Source organism: Leuciscus leuciscus (assembly GCF_965113295.1).
Source record: "Leuciscus leuciscus genome assembly, chromosome: 18".
Lineage (NCBI taxonomy): Eukaryota > Metazoa > Chordata > Actinopteri > Cypriniformes > Leuciscidae > Leuciscus > Leuciscus leuciscus.
This window is the reverse complement of record NC_138742.1, coordinates 29,677,420-29,695,416: the sequence shown is the minus strand read 5'-3', so window position 1 is coordinate 29,695,416 and position 17,997 is coordinate 29,677,420. Positions and strand designations below refer to the sequence as shown.

Below are 17,997 nucleotides of genomic sequence, written 5' to 3'. Positions count from 1 at the left end.
GTTTAAAAGGCTTGGGTGTGCTTGCCACAAATAACTAGCTTTTGGCTCTCTCTCTCTCTCTCTCTCTCTCTCTCTCTCTCTCTCTCTCTGAGACTCTCTCTCTCTCTCTCTCTCTCTCTCTATGTCTGAGACTCTCTCTCTCTCTCTCTCTCTCTCTCTCTCTCTCTCTCTCTGTCTGAGACTCTCTCTCTCTCTCTCTCTCTCTCTCTCTGTCTGAGACTCTCTCTCTCTCTCTCTCTCTCTCTCTCTCTCTCTCTCTCTCTCTCTCTCTCTCTCTCTCTGTGTGAACGGTCTCGTGCATCATTCACAGCACAGCGCGCGCTTCTCCTCAACACACCGATCCGATCCTTGTCAAAACACTTGGATAGTACATGCAGTTACAGAAGAGTCCAGTTTTCTTCTCTCATCATTAAGTTTGAGGGTGAGTTCTTATTTTAATAACATTTTTTTCTTTCTTTCTTTTTTTTTTCAAATGTCAATGTAAATTAGGAACATGCATCGAAAAACGTGCCATTTAGGTGGAGACAGTTTAATACAATAGGCTAATAACACGGGTAATCCATATCTTTTCACAATAGTGTTTACTCACTGCGTTATTTATACATTAAATGCAGAAATATCAGTGATTCGCTTTACCCTTTCTCACTGAATTAGGCTACTCTTTAAATTCAGCAATAACAAGAGCCTAATCCTTACTGAATTGTCTGCATTATTCATGTTTAATTCAGCAATAATACGACTAATTCTGTTACTATAAGTCATGGCTTAATTAGTAGACACACACTACAATTTTAAACATGTGAACTATAATAAATAAAAAATTATGAAAAATGTCCTTAGCCTAAATAAATATATATATACATACAGTATATGTGTATGTATGTATGTATGTATGTATATATATCCGTATTCAAGCTACCTTCAGTCCTGGACATAATTATTGGCACCCCTGAATTCTAAGTACAGAATTCAGAATATCTTCAGAAATAAATGCAACTAAACAAATTTATGTATAATCATAAAACAGGTCCAAAGTTATTGAAAAACAACAAAAAGTCTGGACACAATTATTGGCACACCTTTGATTAATTAGTTCCTTAAACAATACAATAATTAAAAACAAAACAAATAAAACTCACCTGTTGATATGACCTGATTGATGAATGATGGGTTTATTAAAAAAGGGCTGATTGTTTCCAGTTTCTTTTTCACAATGATGGAGAAAAGAGCTGTCCGAGAGCATCAGCAATGCTGTTATTCAGAAACATAACAAATCCAAAGGCTGCAAGGCAATTGGCAAAGATCTTGAAATCCTTCAAAAGTTTCACAGTCACAAAACTGTCACAGTCTGTCTGGAATAATGTTCTGGACAGATGAAACCAAAGTAGAGCTCTTTGGAAATGCAGTGTATTGGTTTGTTTACAGGTGGCAAAATGAAGCATGTAAGGAAACAAATAAAACACCCCAACTCTCACGCTGTGGGCCGGCTTTGCTGCCTCTGCTACTGAAGGCATTGAATGTATCAAAGGAATGATGAAGCATGTTTAAAGTGAAATGTGTGAGGTTTGAGGTGAAGGGCTATTAGATGTGACTCTTTCAGCAGGACAACGACTCAAAACACACATCTAACACCAAAGAATGGCTGAAAAGGAAAAGATGGGGTGTTTTAAACTGGCCTAAATCCCATTGAAAAACTTAGGGAAGAGTGAAATCTGCCTTTGCAAAAAGGACTCATGTAAATTCTAAAGAGCTTGAATGCATAGCAATGGAAGAGTGGCAGAAAATACCAGCAGATGTGTGTGAGAAGCTTCTGTATGGCTACAAGAAACTTTTGAGATTCTGTAACCAAATATTAGTAAAGAGTGCCAATAATTGTGTCCAGTCTGTATTTTTAATGTCACTATATTAACGCCTTCTTTTGTTGTTGTTGTTCAATAACTTTCGACATGTCTTTAAAATATTCTGATTATACATAATTGGTTAATTTGCACTGATTTCTGAAAATATTCTAAATTCTGTAGTCACATTTCAGAGGTGCCAATAATCCTGACCAGAACTGTACCTGCATATTAGAGACATAAATGGCACGTTTCTTTCTTTTCTGTGCAATGCATTACTCAATAAATTCAGCAATAGCAACAGGAAAAGTTATTTTTATCTTTTCATACCGTAAATGTAAAGTATTTCTGTTTGACCTCTTCTTTTCTTGAGAACATTTTATCAATTTTGTTTATTCCATGGTATTTGAACCCTTGACTTGACATAGTGCCACAATCTAGTTGAGCTACAAGAACTACCATTAGGAGGTTCAGTATTTACACTTGGTACATTTCCTGCATTCATCTTCTTATGATCTCCAGAGGTGGTATGATCCTACAGTGTAAATGCATGGTTGTCGAAGCCACGTGAATTTTACTCCTCCCCAAATGGCACTACTTCAGCATTGCAATTCATGTGATGAGAGCAGTCAATGGGAGTGTCTTTCTTCAGCAAAGCAGACCTCTATTGCCTTTATACTCCAATTGTTGAAGAAACCACCTCCTGTTTTTAATTGTCATTAGCCATATCAAGTGCACCAACATTTTGCATCCCCACATTATTACTACCAGAAGTGATCAAGTTACATTTCCATATAAATACCATAATAAATATTATTGTAAATGAACTTAATCAGCAATCTGATCGATCACATGAAGTGACAAAGTGTAAAAACCTGCTTCGTCAGAGTAGACGCCAACACAGTATTGAAGTCTACTCTGTTCAATGGCCTGGACGGTCACCTTGGTGTTTGATCATGAAGTTGACGAAACATTGTTTTAGCCTCACTCCTGGGCCAGTTGCTTAAACTGCAGAGACTAGTCTTACAAGTCAGTCATCCTTTTTTTCCTTTAGGACTATTCATAACTTTTTAAGTCAGTTACAAAAAAACGTAGATTGGTCTAATTCGATACCGAATATTAAGATTGATTACTCCTGACTAACTCCTAGTTGGACATACTAGTTCTTAAGGGTGTGTTCACACTTGTAGTTCGGATCACCTGGTTCGGACCAAAAAAAAAAAAAAAAAAAAAACATTAGTCCACTTAGCGTTCACATTGGCATTTTACCGCTGAACCTAAAAATAGCGAACCTAAAGGCATAAGGATATGTTCACAACCTGATTGGTCGCATTATATTAAGTATATTTCGTGACAAATCTTACCAAACATCCAGAACAACGCTGTATTCTGGGCTAAATGCGCTCGTTGTATGAGTGTAGCCTCATATGATGGTATTTTGATCAGCTGAGAACTCGTGAAGAGCTTATAAACGGTTAAATGAGATAAAACAGCATCAGGAATCTCTCCGTCACACAAATGAAGATCTGCTGTGAGGAGACCCGGTTCTGATCCTGTACTGAACTGTGATGGGAAACATCACGACTATGATGAGAAAAAAAACAGGTATGCTGGAGCATTTTAGGGTCTCATCTGGTGACATCATGTCCTGTCTTTGGTTCGTTTACATGATTTTGGTGCGTGTTGAGTTCATATTTCAGTCGAACCGCACCAGAGTTTGTTTGTTTGTGGATCAGGTCTCATGTTTTCAGCGTCTCGGTCCTCTTGTTTGGAGACACCAGACGTTCACACTTATTCAATTGAACCGCACTAACAGAGCAATCACACCAGGGTTTGTTTTAACTGAACCAAACATGCCAAGTGTGAACACACCCTTAGACACAGTCTTAACATAATTGTTATGTTTATGCAACTGGCCCCTGAACTCTTGTCTCTTTATCTTCAGGTCGAGCAAAATGACAGGCCCTCCATCTTTGTTGTTCAGTCTGACTGCATGGGCTGTGGCTGTCTCTTTGGTCTCCACTGGTGCTTCTACCACAAACTATGAAGACGACTGCCACTTGACACAGATTAAAGTCCCAGTGATCCTGGATGAAAGCACAGTGAGGCTTCAAAGCCCAGAATTCACTGCTGACGACGCAAGTGAGCCAGGAGTGATGTGCGGGATCGAGTGCCAACGAAAGCTGCCAGAAGCGAGGCCTGCCGAGCTGGAACGACTCCTGTCTTATGAAACCATCTACGAGAATGGAACGCGCATCTTCACCAAAGTAAAACTGCAAGGGGTCACCGATTTAAGAAACACGACTTCTTCCGTGGTCTGCAAGACAGGACACCTTAAACGCAGAAAACGGCAGGTATACGGCATGGATGGGCGCTTTGTGATCACAGATAAACACTTCACCACCAATTTCCCCTTTTCTGCCTCAGTGAAGCTCTCTACGGGTTGCTCGGGAATCTTGGTTTCTCCAAGACATGTACTGACTTCTGCCCACTGTGTCCATGATGGCCAAGTCTATTTGAAAGGGACCAAGAGGCTCCGAGTGGGTATCATGAAGCTTCGCTCCAAACGCAGGGGAGGACGCCAACAAGGAGGCAGGAGGAGAGGAGAAAAGAGGAGAGAAGGTGAAGGGGATGTAGCCACTGAAGGACAACTACTTCAAAAAGTTATAGACAACAGAAGGAAAAGGAAGAACCGGTTTAGGCGAGACACAGATTCAGACCAGTCCAGACAACCAGTTTTCCGGTGGACACGAGTCAAACTGACTCAAGTGCCAACAGGTTGGACGAGGAGAGTAGGCAAGGAGCTCTCAGCCGACTACGATTACGCCCTCCTGGAGCTCAAACGACCCCATAAGATGAAGTTCATGGAGTTAGGAGTTGTTCCGGTGGTCAAGGACATCCCAGCTGGAAGAATCCACTTCTCTAGTTTTGATACTGACCAATTAGGGAAAGTGGTCTACCGCTTCTGTTCGGTCTCGGAGGAATCGAACGACCTGATGTACCAGTACTGTGATGCGCAGAAGGGATCGAGTGGAGCCGGCGTGTACGTAAGGCTGCGGGATCAGGTGGGAAAGGGGAAGTGGAAGAGGAAGGTGATTGGCGTGTTCTCTGGACACCACTGGGTGGATGTCGACGGGATACAGAAGGACTATAATGTGGCGGTCAGAATAACACCCAGCAAGTATGCCCAGATATGCCACTGGATCCACGGAGATGCTAGTCGGTGTAAACTGGCCTGAAAAAAAAAGGTCAATTCAAGTTGAAGTAACTACATTAAATACACTTGTCAGGAAGTCCTTATGACTGCTGGGACGGTCTACTTGCAAACTTTAGAACTGGTCATATTTGTGACCTAATGGGAAGTTCATGGTGAGTAGTTGCAAACACAAATCTTTACAGGCAATGCCTTTGTTTTTTGTTTTTCACAAGATGATATTTGATGCTACATATTTCTGTTTTCATTGCCAAAATTTGAGACTGTAGGCTTTGTAACGTCATGCTCAGGCCATGTTTATGTTTAAAAGCCAACATCAGTTAACTACTGAAAAGCAAAACAACTTGACATTCAGTACGATTTTTGTTTAAGTTCTTGAAGAGTTCACCAAATATGAAAAATGTCACCGGTTACATGGAGAAGAGCCTGTTTTCCATAGAGGAGAAGTGGATGGTGATTCACACTACCTCTGAGAAATTAAATTGTGAACAGCTTCAACGTTTTCAGAACAAAATGATGTAAATCATATGGTCTATTACACTTTTTAAAGCCTGGCAGTATAAATCACCTTCCAGTTTTTCTGCATGGAAAGTTGTAACTCACATTTACACAAAGTTTTGTAGCTTGAAATGAGTTGGTGGTAATTCATAACTGGTGTGATTGTTTTGGTCTTATTGTTTTTGTATTTATTTAATATGAAATGCCTTTGTCTAATAAAGTCCATTCAGTTAAAATATTAAATTACAAAAGCCGTAATTCATAATTGAGCATCAGCTTCTACAGTTTTGATTCACACAATACATGGTTTTTAATATTTTTAACCACAAAATGTCAAACGATTTTCCTTTTTACAACATTCTGGTTTATTTTTATTGTTTTGAAATGGCAGAAAAAGAAACATTTGTTACATTACACACGACAAATAGCCATGTTAACAGCAAAAAATAAGTAACGCAAACAAAGTGCACATTCTACACTAACAGCTCATCTGTTGGATCCAAATATAAATACAAAGCTGAGCGGACTGACACCAGAACCAGCCAACTGATGATTTGATGCAGCTGGGCTTTAATCCTCCAGTGAGCCTGATTGGACAGCATCCTGGTAGGACGGCCCGCCCTCTTTCTGGTCCGGGTAGAGCTTGATGAGGTCGTCGATTCGGAGGATAGTGATGGCTGCCTCTGTGGCGAACTTCAGACTCTTGGTTTTGACCATTGTGGGTTCATACACTCCCGCCTGCTTGTTGTCTCTAGGCTTTCCATTTACCAGGTCCAACCCGATCCTAAGAGCAGAGACACACACACACACACACACAGTTAAACAGAGTAATCCATCTATTTTTAAACTACATTGGCTCTCGGTTTAATCCATAATAGGCCACATCACTTCCAGATTATTGTGTGAGCAAATCCCATCAATCTACAAAACCATTGAAAGACATTTCAGGCGAGTAAACCAAAACCTTACTTCTAGACACTATCCTTTTTATTCCTGATTGTATGTTTGTCTGACAGTGCAGTCGTATTTCTAAGACCTGAACAGGTTCCCTGTGTGATGAGGAGAGAGCGACACTAACCATTTGAGGTTCTTGCGTTCGGGGTTGACCTGAGCCTCATTGTGGAAGGCTCTGAGTTTGGCCACCAGGTCGGTGGAGTCTTGCGCAGCGTTGACGGCCAGAGTTTTAGGAATGATGAGCAGAGAGCGAGCAAATTCAGCAATAGCCAGCTGCTCACGGGAACCCTACACACACACACACACACACAATATAGTTATATGCATACGCAAAACTTCACAAGCAAATGATTAAAAAGCACAATCACCGTATATTAACAACAGAGTACAACAGTAACCATGGTTTCCCCCCAGAATATTGAAAAATAAAGAGACTCTGCAACAACCCACTGTAACAGACTATTATTTTATACACTATATTCTTTTATAGTGATTAACAGTTCATTCAATAAAAAGGTAACACTTCACAATAAGGTTCATAAGTTAACTACCTTAGTTAACATGAACTAAGAATGAACAATACTTCTTCAGCAATTATTAATCTTAGTTAATATTAATTTCAACATTTACTAATACGTTATTAAAATTAAAGGTTGTATTTGTTAGCATTAGTTAATGCACTGTGAACTAACATGAACAGCTGTATTTTTATTAACTTCCATTAACAGAGATGAATAAATACGGTAAATGTATTGCTCATTGTTAGTTCATGTCAGTTAACTATTGAACATTATTGTAAAGCGTTACCAAAAAAATTAAAAGCTGAAATCTCACTGATGTCTAGATAAATGTAACCTCAGTGCTAACAGTAGGTCAGTCTAGAAAGGTTTACAGATAAATCACTCAATGGAGAGAATGAATGAATTGTGAATAGTCTGTGACGGATCACACACAGGCCTGGTGAGGGTTAATAAGCCTCAATGATAAACTGTGTGTTAGTTCAGAGCAGGACGGATGCAGCTGTCAGCAGAGCTGTTTATCTGTCCCTTTCCACACACACACACACACACACGTAACCGCGCAAGACATCGAACTGGCACGGCAGCAATTATAATGCGAGTGCGTTCATACATGCAATCATGCACAACAGTAAAACTGGTCTCAAATTCATTCTGACAATAAAAGCTTGCCTGTTGCATTTAGACATTTATATATCAGCTACAATACAATCTTGACTTGATGAACTTGATCGCAGCAGTGAAGGACTGTGCTCTCACCATGCTGGTGGCGTAGTTCTCCAGATAGATGGAGAGCGCCGCCTCGACAGCGCCACCTCCTGGCACCACAGATTTGGACTCCAGCACCCTCTTCACCACACACAGGGCGTCATGCAGCGAGCGCTCCATCTCATCACACATGAAATCATTCGCCCCGCGCAAGATGAGAGAGGCACACGTACGTGCCTTTGTGCTGAAATACAGAGAGGGAAATTTGTCGTCAAGAACTTTTTCGGGCCTGAAATTTGCTATTTTAAAATTACATGACTTATTTTATAGTTATTCCACTTTTGATCTTTTTTGCAAGGGATTTATTTGTATTAACATTTATTTCGCTAACTTCTAATCCCTATATTTATATCATTAAACGTTATGAAGAGGGAAAACTGAATAAGTCATTACTGGTCTGTGTGTTCAAATAGAAATGTTTTATCACATTGATTTTAATTTTCTCTCCCCTCACAGCTTGTGCTGTAAAGGTTAAGATTGTGAAGATTACTTGTATAGCGCATTTCCCACACACTCATCATCCAGTTCTGCTTTACATTCATTTGGGCTCGGTGCTTATAAAACAAATTCTAGTGACATTCATTAGAATTATTCATTGCAAACATTTTATTTACTGTTATATTACATGATTTCTGAATGTAATAATAAAGCGTGACTTTTTGCACCAACGCAACTTTTTCTTTCAGTGCAAATTTAATTTGAGATTTATCTTGCGTGTTTGGAAAATCTGTTCAATGGCATCTCTTTAACTTGAGATGTACAGATTATCCTCATTTGCAGGATAATGCTAGTGCAAGGTAAAGTGACCAAAAGGAACCAGAGATGATTTAATGAGCCAGACTTTCACTACCCTGGCTGTGTGGATTAATCTCAGGAGGACGTAACAGGCTGGCATCACTAAACACACTAGGGCTGTCACTTTTGAGAAAAATCAAAATCGAACGGATATCAAATATCAAGCAATATATTTGAATATCTACGAGTAAAATGAAGTTAACGAACAACCTCGATCCATCAGGAAACGGCACATGGTCGCTCAATTTCACTGCGCTTCATGAAGAGTTTTTCTTTTGCGTGAAAAAGCCGTTCGCCGGAGATGTGTTTAAAGATAGCGGAGTGCATTCCTGATTAGGCAATCGGTATAATAATCCTCCTGGCGCCGGGTCTGAGTGAGTAATCTACTCTCTTACCTTTGTTCTTTGATTAACATTAATGACACTTTAAGACCAGCCGCTGCTGACAGAGACGCGATCTGACACGCGTCCCATTTTCTCAAATCTCTACGTTCATTTAAGAGTTTATTTAAATAATTTAAGACTGCTCTTATGAGGACACTCGACAAAACGGACATTTGGCATAATGTGTGTGTTACGGTTTGTTCAAGCCCGAAAGAGAACTCGATACTGACACGCGTCTTTTCTGTGTGTGTGTGTGTGTGTGTGTGTGTGTGTGTGTGTGTGTGTGTAATAGGCAGGAATTACAGCGCGGTCTCTTTAGTCTTGTCGGTTTCTTCCATTTTCAAAACAAGCTGGCTATTGGCTATTATTGGCTTGATCTGGTCATGTGCCTACGCTACAATACGTTTAGAGCGGACGCTACTGGATGAGATGGCAAACAATAAAATAAAAAGCAAACGGTCTAATCATAGACTGTAAAAAATGGGCAAAACATGGCACTTTAAAAACCAGATAGTTTATTTATAGTTCGATTTCGGATATTTCACGTCATGTTCGAATATCGAATAAAAAGTGACAGCCCTAAAACACACATCTTCAGAATCCAGCTAATATCAGTGATACGTTCTGATGACAGAAAAGGAACATGATCTCACTTTTTGACAAGGATGAGCTCGTCGTCACACACTCTCTCCTGCACCACCTCCTCGGCCTGACCCAGCATGGACACCTCAAACGTCTCCTCGCCCTCCAGGTTGGACAGAGATGAGCAGACAGTGGCTGTAGGGGGAAAAGTCAAAACACCAACATTGAGAATAAAACACATTCAAGAAAAGAAGGGCTAAACCTAAGGTTAAGTGTAGATAAAATCTTAAGTGTAGTCAGCTGACCGCCGGTAGCTTTGGCGATGCGTTTGAGGTCCTTCTTGAGCACTCTCCTCACAGCCATGGCTCCCACATCTACAAAGTACTTGAGACACATGTCATCAATGCCTCCGGTGGCCAGAATCACGTTTGCCCCCGACGCCAGGATCTTCTGAATGCGCTCCTTCGTGATGTCTGATTCCCTGAGGAACACATGCAGAAGAGGCACATTTACGACAGCAGTGTTTCCCCATTAATAACCTAGACTCCTAGTCCAAATATCTAATTTGTCCTACCACAATTTCATAATGCATTCTTGCTGAATAAAAGTATGAATTTCTTTAAAAAAGAAGAAAAGTCTTATAGACCCCAAACGTTTAGTGGTATACATACATGTATGTTGCACAGGCCAAAAACCAAACAGACACGTCTATATATGGAAGAGTTATAACCACAAAAGTTTTTTTTTGTTTTTTTTTTTAAGCAACGTGACCTCACCTCTGTCTGATTTGGTCCAGTTTCTCTGGATCATTGATGACCACCTGAACACCCATCTTCATCTTGGTTTTCTGCAGACTGAAGTCCAGACAGGCTATCTTGGCATTGGACACACGCTTTACCATTCCTAAACAAAAACCAGACATTTCACTACACCGTCACAATAACATATACTATGGAAACGGCAATAAAACAAGCAGCGTGCGAACAGACCTTGCGATCCGACGGTGCAGTTAAGAGCGTATCCGTTGACGAGGAAACTCTCTTTCTGGCTGCGCCCGTGAGCCTTCAGCACATTGACGGAGTTGATGGGATAGCGAGCCACACCTTTACCATCAACAAACTTCACAGCCAGGGCAGCGTCCACCACCATATTAGCAAAAAAATCAGCATCACTAACACAACGTCAAGGAACAACATCTGATTTCAAATGATTAGTCAATGCGTATCAATCTCATTTTATGCAGAAGGGAAATGCAGACTCTATGACTGTACAAAACATTTAATTGTTTACACTTGAAAGCAATTTTTGCTGCAAATCCCCAAAAGTGACTGAATGCAGCCAAAGACCTTATTCACAGCAGCGCCATCTGATGTTGTGAGGGATAGACATACATCTCTTCAGGTATTTTCATAATAATAGATTATATTTATACTGCAATACTTATCTGATAGCCTTTACCATTGTACAGAATACTATAAAATGTATTTTCTGTCTGATTTTTATGATCTGAAGCCACATCAGATCACAGAAAGTTATTTAAAACAATCGATTTGTGGTATAAAGTTGAGCCAAAAATGGTTTTAATCTCAAAAGTTGTCGTATTTATAGTGTGCTAAGCTAACATGCTAGCTAGCCCTAAGATGCACCTGCCACCTAGCCTAACTTTATAACAATTTAATTTTTATTATAAAAATAAAAAACTGCCTTGACAAACTGCCTTATGTTTGCTTTCAAAAGAAGGGCTGTTTACAACTAAAACCGTAAAACTTGTTATGCGTTTTGACCGTTCATTTACACGACAACAGCGTTTTGGGTGCCTGAAAACGCAAACTGTAGAAAACGGGCTACAGAGTGCAAGTTCTTGACAACTGTCTCCATGTAAACAACAAAACCGTGAATCTGTGATGACGACGTCATGCACATGCGTATTACATGTTCAGTCTATAGTGTTTCATCGCCCTCTAATGGCCTGGCAGCAGAATACAGCGTTTTAGTCGTTTTCGCGGATCCGTGTGAATGGGGATCGCTTTGATAATGTCTTTTTCTGTACGCGGAAAACTCAAAGGAACAATTTCTCGGTTTTAAGAGCATCACTGTCGTGTAAACGTACCCTGAGACCATACTTATGCTTTTAGAGCAAAGGGTTCATGACCTGTACATGAGTTTTTGGGGATTTTTCCAAAAGCTGGCTAACAAGTTAAGACTTAATTTAAGTGCGTGGTCATGTAATGTAACGCTAGCCAAAGGATGACGGGGAAAAATTGAATGCTGGGTTTAATATTTTTAACAAAAGATAAAACCACACTATGAAACACAATGGACAGCGCAAAAGGATACACTCCAATGATCTTAGAAGACATGGATGTCTTGGCTGCATTGATGAGACACTCTCTGCCCAAGTCATCTGTGGCGATGGTCAGATTCTCATTGATGTATCGGACCGCCTCCCTATGAACCACAGCAAATCACACCCATTAATGCACATGTCCTGCTTAATCATGCTTAATCATGCTTAAACAAAACGGCACAGGAAGTGTTTCTTACTTGCAGGCCAGTCTGTATCCACTGATGATGGAGGTGGGGTGAATCTTCTGCTTGACAAGCTCATCAGCACTCTTCAACAGTTCAGCAGCAATGATCACCTACACACACACACACACAGATGAGGTGTTTCCACAACTCAAACCTACTCTGAGATTCAATCATCGTCTAATGTACTGTCAGACGTGTGGAGGCAGCAGAGGAAGACCTGCACGTCCCACAGTTTACGACAGACAGTTTCTGTGTCCTGTTAGCATAGCCACACACTGACACAACCCAGATGGATGGCACTATTACAGGAAGAGTTTTTATATAATAGACACTCATCTAAATGGCTCACCACTGATGTTGTGCCGTCTCCGACCTCCTTGTCCTGCAGCTCGGCGAGTTCACACAGGACCTTGGCCGCCGGGTGCTCCACCTCCAGCAGCTTCAGGATGGTGGCCCCGTCATTGGTGATGGTCACGTCCTGAAATACACATCCACCAGCATTAGCAAACAAACCAGAAATACGTCATCTGTGTGGACGCTAGATCTGGATCGAAAACAATGGATCTTCATTTCGATCAATGAAATCTTGTAATCTATGCAGTTTTTAGTTGAAAAACTTTACCAAACACTATTTGTAGCACACCTCCCATTCAATAATCTTAAAAAGCTTTGTGCTTTACGTCTTGTCCATTTTATAACTTAACTCAAACAATACATGTGGTTTTGGATCGCTAAGCCGCATCAGTTCAAGCAGATCATCTCATGGGGTGTAACATTACATCGATCAAACGTCTAACGATACATCGATGCCACACGTAAAATACAGATATACGGTACCTTAATTTTGACACTCTCCACATCCTCACGTAACGTCTATCTATGCACTTCCGCCAAAGCGCACATTTTCGTTTACTCACCATACTGTCTGCCGGTGCGTCTTTAAACCGTTAGTTTTCGAAATAGACGCCTGACAAGACTGACTGAACCCTAAACATGTTTTGTCACAAAAGCCGGTTTTGTCCACCGTCAAGGCCTCGTGAGTTCATGTTTTACAGATTCAGATTGTTTTATTTAGTGCCATGTCAGCATTCAAAGCTATTTTCATGGCAAAAATTCCATGTTTTACAGCAGAAACCGTTTGTTAACACAACCCGACAAGTCAGCGCGCAGTATTCAGGTCAGGTGACAAGGCTGTTGGTCACTTCGAAAAGACACGCTAGCTGAGAGGAGTTTCGTCAAAGACTCAAAGCGGACTAAAAGTGATCGAGGGTGGAAAATTTCAACGAACTTGATGAACCCGCGATATCTTCTTCGGGGCGTTGTGACACTGTCACATTAATTTAAGTGTTCCTTTGAAAACAAAAATACGTGTGATTGCTCAGGAGGTATTATATTGGTTCACATAATGTTTATGTATGATGAATGATACTCCTGTGTATTCCTGGGTGATATGCTTAGCCTCCACTGTGTATGTTGGTAAGGGGGGGATGTCTCTTTAAGGCTCGGCCGCCCGCACTTACTAGGAAGGCGTGCCTAAGCTTATGAATGGAGAGTGAATCAGGAAGGAGGAGAGGGGTGTTTGAATTCATGGCGCCAGCAATGTTTGCTGCAGCTATAAGATTTAAAGCTTGTTCCTTATGGTTTGATAGCATTTTCAAACGTTACTTTAAGAGAATGCTTTAATAGTGGAGAGAGGACAGAAAATTATTCAACCACCTGGATTTTTCCCTCGTGTACACATCTCTGGCAAACGGATTATTCTCACGGACTAATTGGTTCCTTTTTTGTGTGTATGTGGATTACTTTTTTGTCTCGTTCCGATCGAGGATCATCTCCATGGACTAATGGACTAAACGTTTCCCGGTTGGAAAGACTGTAGCGAGCTCATGAGGCAGCCTGGACATTTTCTTTTACTTATTTTTCCTGTACGGGGTGTTTGAAGGTGGTGAGTGCACGGGATAATTGTTTCATTATAATATACTGCGCTCAGAGCGTCATTCAATTGAGCCGTTGTGTGTGTTTTATGTTTATGGTGTTCAGCGCCGTCTGAATATTATTGTTATCTTTTATGTTGTGTGACTTGTTCACTATCATACATCTGCTCGTGCTAATTTATATGTTAGAGAAAGCATTGACGTATGTGACATTATTGGAGCTTTGGTGATATTCGCCATTATGGCATTCATTCAAAAGAATCTCCTTGTGCGTTTATAGTAACATCTGCTGTTTAAAAAGAATATTTGAGGGCGGATTGTTACAGCGTAAAAGGAAAATAAAAAAGTTAACACTTTTCCACAGAAGCTTGTTAAAGCTGCACGTTAGTGATGAGGGAAAAGCTCCCTGTATTACATCTAATCACAACTACAGTTCGTCAGGCGTCTAAGTCAGCTGAGGAGATTAACGTTACAAAGATTAACCGAGTGTTTTATTATATATCATAGCAATTACTTTTTTTTTTACTCTGAAACAAGAAATGCTTTTGCCAAAACAACGATTTTTTAGTTATCTGCTTTTGCATTGAACTTTAATTTAGTAATTTACCTGTATTTTTTTTTTGTTATTATTACTTAATCAAAACAACCCAGCTGCAGTTTGATTGATATTACCTGGAATGCATAATAAAAATAAAAATACATGATTTATGAACAAGAACGGAGTTATCCATTTTTGCAAATTAACTCTTCTGTTGTAAATGTCCTAATTGGGAGAGAGTGTGCAATTTTCAAAGAGTTTAATTAAACGTTCATGTTATATTTTTTGGTTGTATTTGTGAGTTAATAAAAATGTAACTGGTTGTTTAAACTTGGTAGCCTGGTTAAAACCAGACCATTCTCAGTAGTAACTGAGTTATGGTCTGGCAAAGCTTCATTAATAACTCATTTCCAAAGGGGCGTCACCAACGGACGTCGCTCAAATGCCTCTGGGCGCAATTGGATAGACCTAAAACCAATCAGAGCGATCGTCATCGTATCACGTAACCTGCCCTGTCAATCATCTTGTCACAGTTAAAATCCTCTATTAAATCTAATTTCATTTCCTACCGTTTCGGAGAGAAATGTAGTAGCACGTTCATCTCCCAGTGGGTCTTTCATGGAGACTGTCCTCATGTGTTTGCAATTTTAATATGCATTTAAAAGTTGCTGCGCTTCACCAACGGATGTCGCTCAAATGCCACTGGGCGCAATTGGATAGACCTAAAACCAATCAGAGCGATAGTCATCGTGTAAAGCCCGCCCCAACGTTTCTGATTGGTGCCGCGATTTCGACGGATTAGAAATCGGCTTGAATGGGCTCTTTGCCAGACTACTTGCAGAGCAAATCTAAATTTGCCGGAAGTTGTCTGGGATTTCCCAGGCTTTAAACTTGCCACATAATATCTAAATATTGATAAATCGATCGCTATAGCCCTGAATTGAATCGTATCGCAGAATTGAGTTATCGGCAAATATTGTATCACTGGCTGAGAGAATCGATATCGTATCGTATCGTGATGAACGGTCCGATTTACACCCCTACTCTTTACTACTAGTTACAGAACCAAACACACGAAACAATATGAAAAGATACAGTACAATTTACCTCCTGTGTCGTGTAATCGCTCTATCAGTGTTTCAACCAGGGAAAGACATCAATAAAACAGCTTGTTATCAATGTAACGGAACATTTACCTCCGAAAAGCCATTCAATGACGTGTTAGTCAGTTATTAGTCTTATTTGCAGATAAAAAAATGTATAGTAATATTTTTTAGTAAATTTGATTTACTGGTTATAAAATAAACTTGTATTTTCTATTATATATGTATATATGCATCACTAATAACTACATTCCTAATGTTCCCAATCAGAAAGTTGATTAAAAAAAAAAGTTTCGTTAAACTGTAAACAATCAGTGAAAGGTTCAAACATGAACATGGTCTGAACATGAAGGAAACTTAACAACTCATTCAGTCAAACTTACAGATAAGGATTATTTGTAGCACAACCTTACGATTTTAAATTAATTTATTATATTTGAGTGGAACTTCCCCAAACCGGAAGTGCCTCCTGTAATCTAAACTTAGGCTCGTCATGAGGAAGCTGAATGAGACTGAACATCACTCTGACAGTGGGAAACGTGTTTAAACTTACACCAATGTCATCCACCAACATCTTGTCCAGTCCTACGGGACCGAGGGAGCTCTTGACGATGTTAGCGATGGATGCAGCGGCCATGACTGCAAAACAACAAAAACAATATCAGCATATGAATATTTCACTTCTCTGCTCAACATGATGATGCAGACCGTTGTTGTTTTTTAATGCAAAGTTAAAATGCAAAAGGTTAGAGAAGCGTAACCAAGTCATATAAGAGTTTGTTTATGTCGTCTGGGCTTTTATGCAGTTTATAGCCTATTATGGCCTTAAAAAGTGACACTCTAACGGGGCGTGGATGCATCATCACACAATAGAGGAACAGTCTTCAGTTGCCAAAGCCATGTACATCGATGATAATATATGCATGCATGCCATATATTTCTTCCACGTTACTGTATCGTGTGGTGCAAGCAAGGACTCTTCCCCATCACAGCATCACTCATACTTCATATTCACATGCTTTGATTCATCCATCTGATAAAGTCACACACATGCGTAGCTTTATCAGTGATGGATAATCTACGTTAACGTCACCGGGTCAAGAAACACAATCACTGTACCGACAGCGTGCAGGCCAAAGAAACTAACATAATACCGACTACAGAAGACAGTGAATACGTCTTTTGTTGTAGGTTCAGTCTTTAACACACTGGTTCCTCTGAGCCGCACGTGCTGCTCGAGACACCGGCCGCATCAGCTCTTCCGGTTAAACATCGCCACACCGGGACGTTTATTGCGCCGCTTTGTTTTACTGTGGTCAAACATGCTCCCGACTCACCGTTTTGAGCCCTGACGGACTCGCCGGACGTCCTCTGGCCGAGCACGGTTAACGGACCCTCTGTCATAGACATGTTGGACTGGAGAGAGAAGAATGGAGACGCGCGCGCTGGGTTATGGGTAGGTGCGCGCGGGAGGGGCGCGCGTGGAAAGTTCCAGATCAATTCTGATAAACAGTTTTCTTTCAGTTCACACTCACATACATATGAGCCGCTTAACCTCTCCAAAGACTCGACTCTACACAGTGATGTCTATAAAGAGCAATAAAACCACACAGATTAATCCAAAGACCGTTAGAGTTTGAAAAAAACTACAATTCCCTGTTTGAATGTGGTCATTCATTCGATGGTTTTCGTCAAGGCATTTAACGTTACTAAGATTGAGGGACATCTAGTGGACTGGGGGAGCAGCGGCAGTAAGTGATGGGAGAAACGACTCTTTTCAAAGATTCGAATCAATTGAACCAATTGCTTCACAAAATGATTCACAGGTTCGAAGCGTTGTTTCGAAACGCCACACGCTGGTGACCCCTGCTGGTCAGAACAGTGGAAATGCAACAACTCAAGCCAAACACGCATAAAAACAAACCCACTACAAATGTTTATTGAAAGTCAAATCGATCAAATGCAATTACCTAATCATCTAATAAGATTAAACATCAAGTGTCTGTATAGTATGTGTTATTTTATCCATTTTCAGAGCTTGTTTTGTTTGTTCCATGGATGGCTTAGCATAATAGAAACAGCAAACAGGCCAATAGACTTGGGTTCTCAAGTCTCACGCATTGGCCGTGACCGTGAGACGTACGCAATTCAACCAGTTCACACGCTCACACGCCACACCATGTTTTTTTCTCACGCTGAAAAGGCAATGCCAACCAAGTTGTCCAACAAGCTTTATATATAACGTTGTATACGAGGCGCAGGCACACAAAGTGAAGTTTCCTGCCGCCAGCACACGTGTATCTCGGCCAGATTGCGTTCGTTACTAGGCAACATAGATGC

General features: G+C 40.5%; 2 protein-coding genes across 2 annotated transcripts; one reads left to right on the top strand and one right to left on the bottom strand.

The window, feature by feature from the left end:
- The first annotated feature begins 277 nt into the window (after window positions 1-277).
- On the top strand, window positions 278-6,000 carry LOC309480594 (inactive serine protease 35). The gene is made up of 2 exons (XM_082145192.1): window positions 278-421; window positions 3,784-6,000. Exon 2 carries the CDS (start codon window positions 3,794-3,796, stop codon window positions 5,075-5,077), a length of 1,284 nt encoding a protein of 427 aa, XP_082001318.1. The 5' UTR covers window positions 278-421; window positions 3,784-3,793; the 3' UTR covers window positions 5,078-6,000.
- Window positions 5,892-17,153, bottom strand: tcp1 (t-complex 1). Its single transcript, XM_082145197.1, has 12 exons — window positions 16,995-17,153; window positions 16,211-16,296; window positions 12,432-12,560; window positions 12,095-12,192; window positions 11,888-11,998; window positions 10,540-10,721; window positions 10,327-10,453; window positions 9,856-10,031; window positions 9,622-9,745; window positions 7,782-7,974; window positions 6,629-6,792; window positions 5,892-6,334 (listed from the first exon to the last, which is right to left on the bottom strand). Exons 1-12 carry the CDS (start codon window positions 17,065-17,067, stop codon window positions 6,121-6,123), a joined length of 1,677 nt encoding a protein of 558 aa, XP_082001323.1. The 5' UTR covers window positions 17,068-17,153; the 3' UTR covers window positions 5,892-6,120.
- Between the last annotated feature and the right edge of the window lie 844 nt (window positions 17,154-17,997).

Coding starts and splice junctions, on each gene's coding strand:
- tcp1 (XM_082145197.1), bottom strand. CDS start 17,067: ATGTCTATGACAGAGGGTCCGTTAACCGTGCTCGGCCAGAGGACGTCC. Junction 12,561..16,210: donor TGTTGGTGGATGACATTGGT/GTAAGTTTAAAC, acceptor TGTGTATTTCAG/GACGTGACCATCACCAATGA. Junction 7,975..9,621: donor GAGCTCATCCTTGTCAAAAA/GTGAGATCATGT, acceptor TCTGTATTTCAG/CACAAAGGCACGTACGTGTG.
- LOC309480594 (XM_082145192.1), top strand. CDS start 3,794: ATGACAGGCCCTCCATCTTTGTTGTTCAGTCTGACTGCATGGGCTGTG.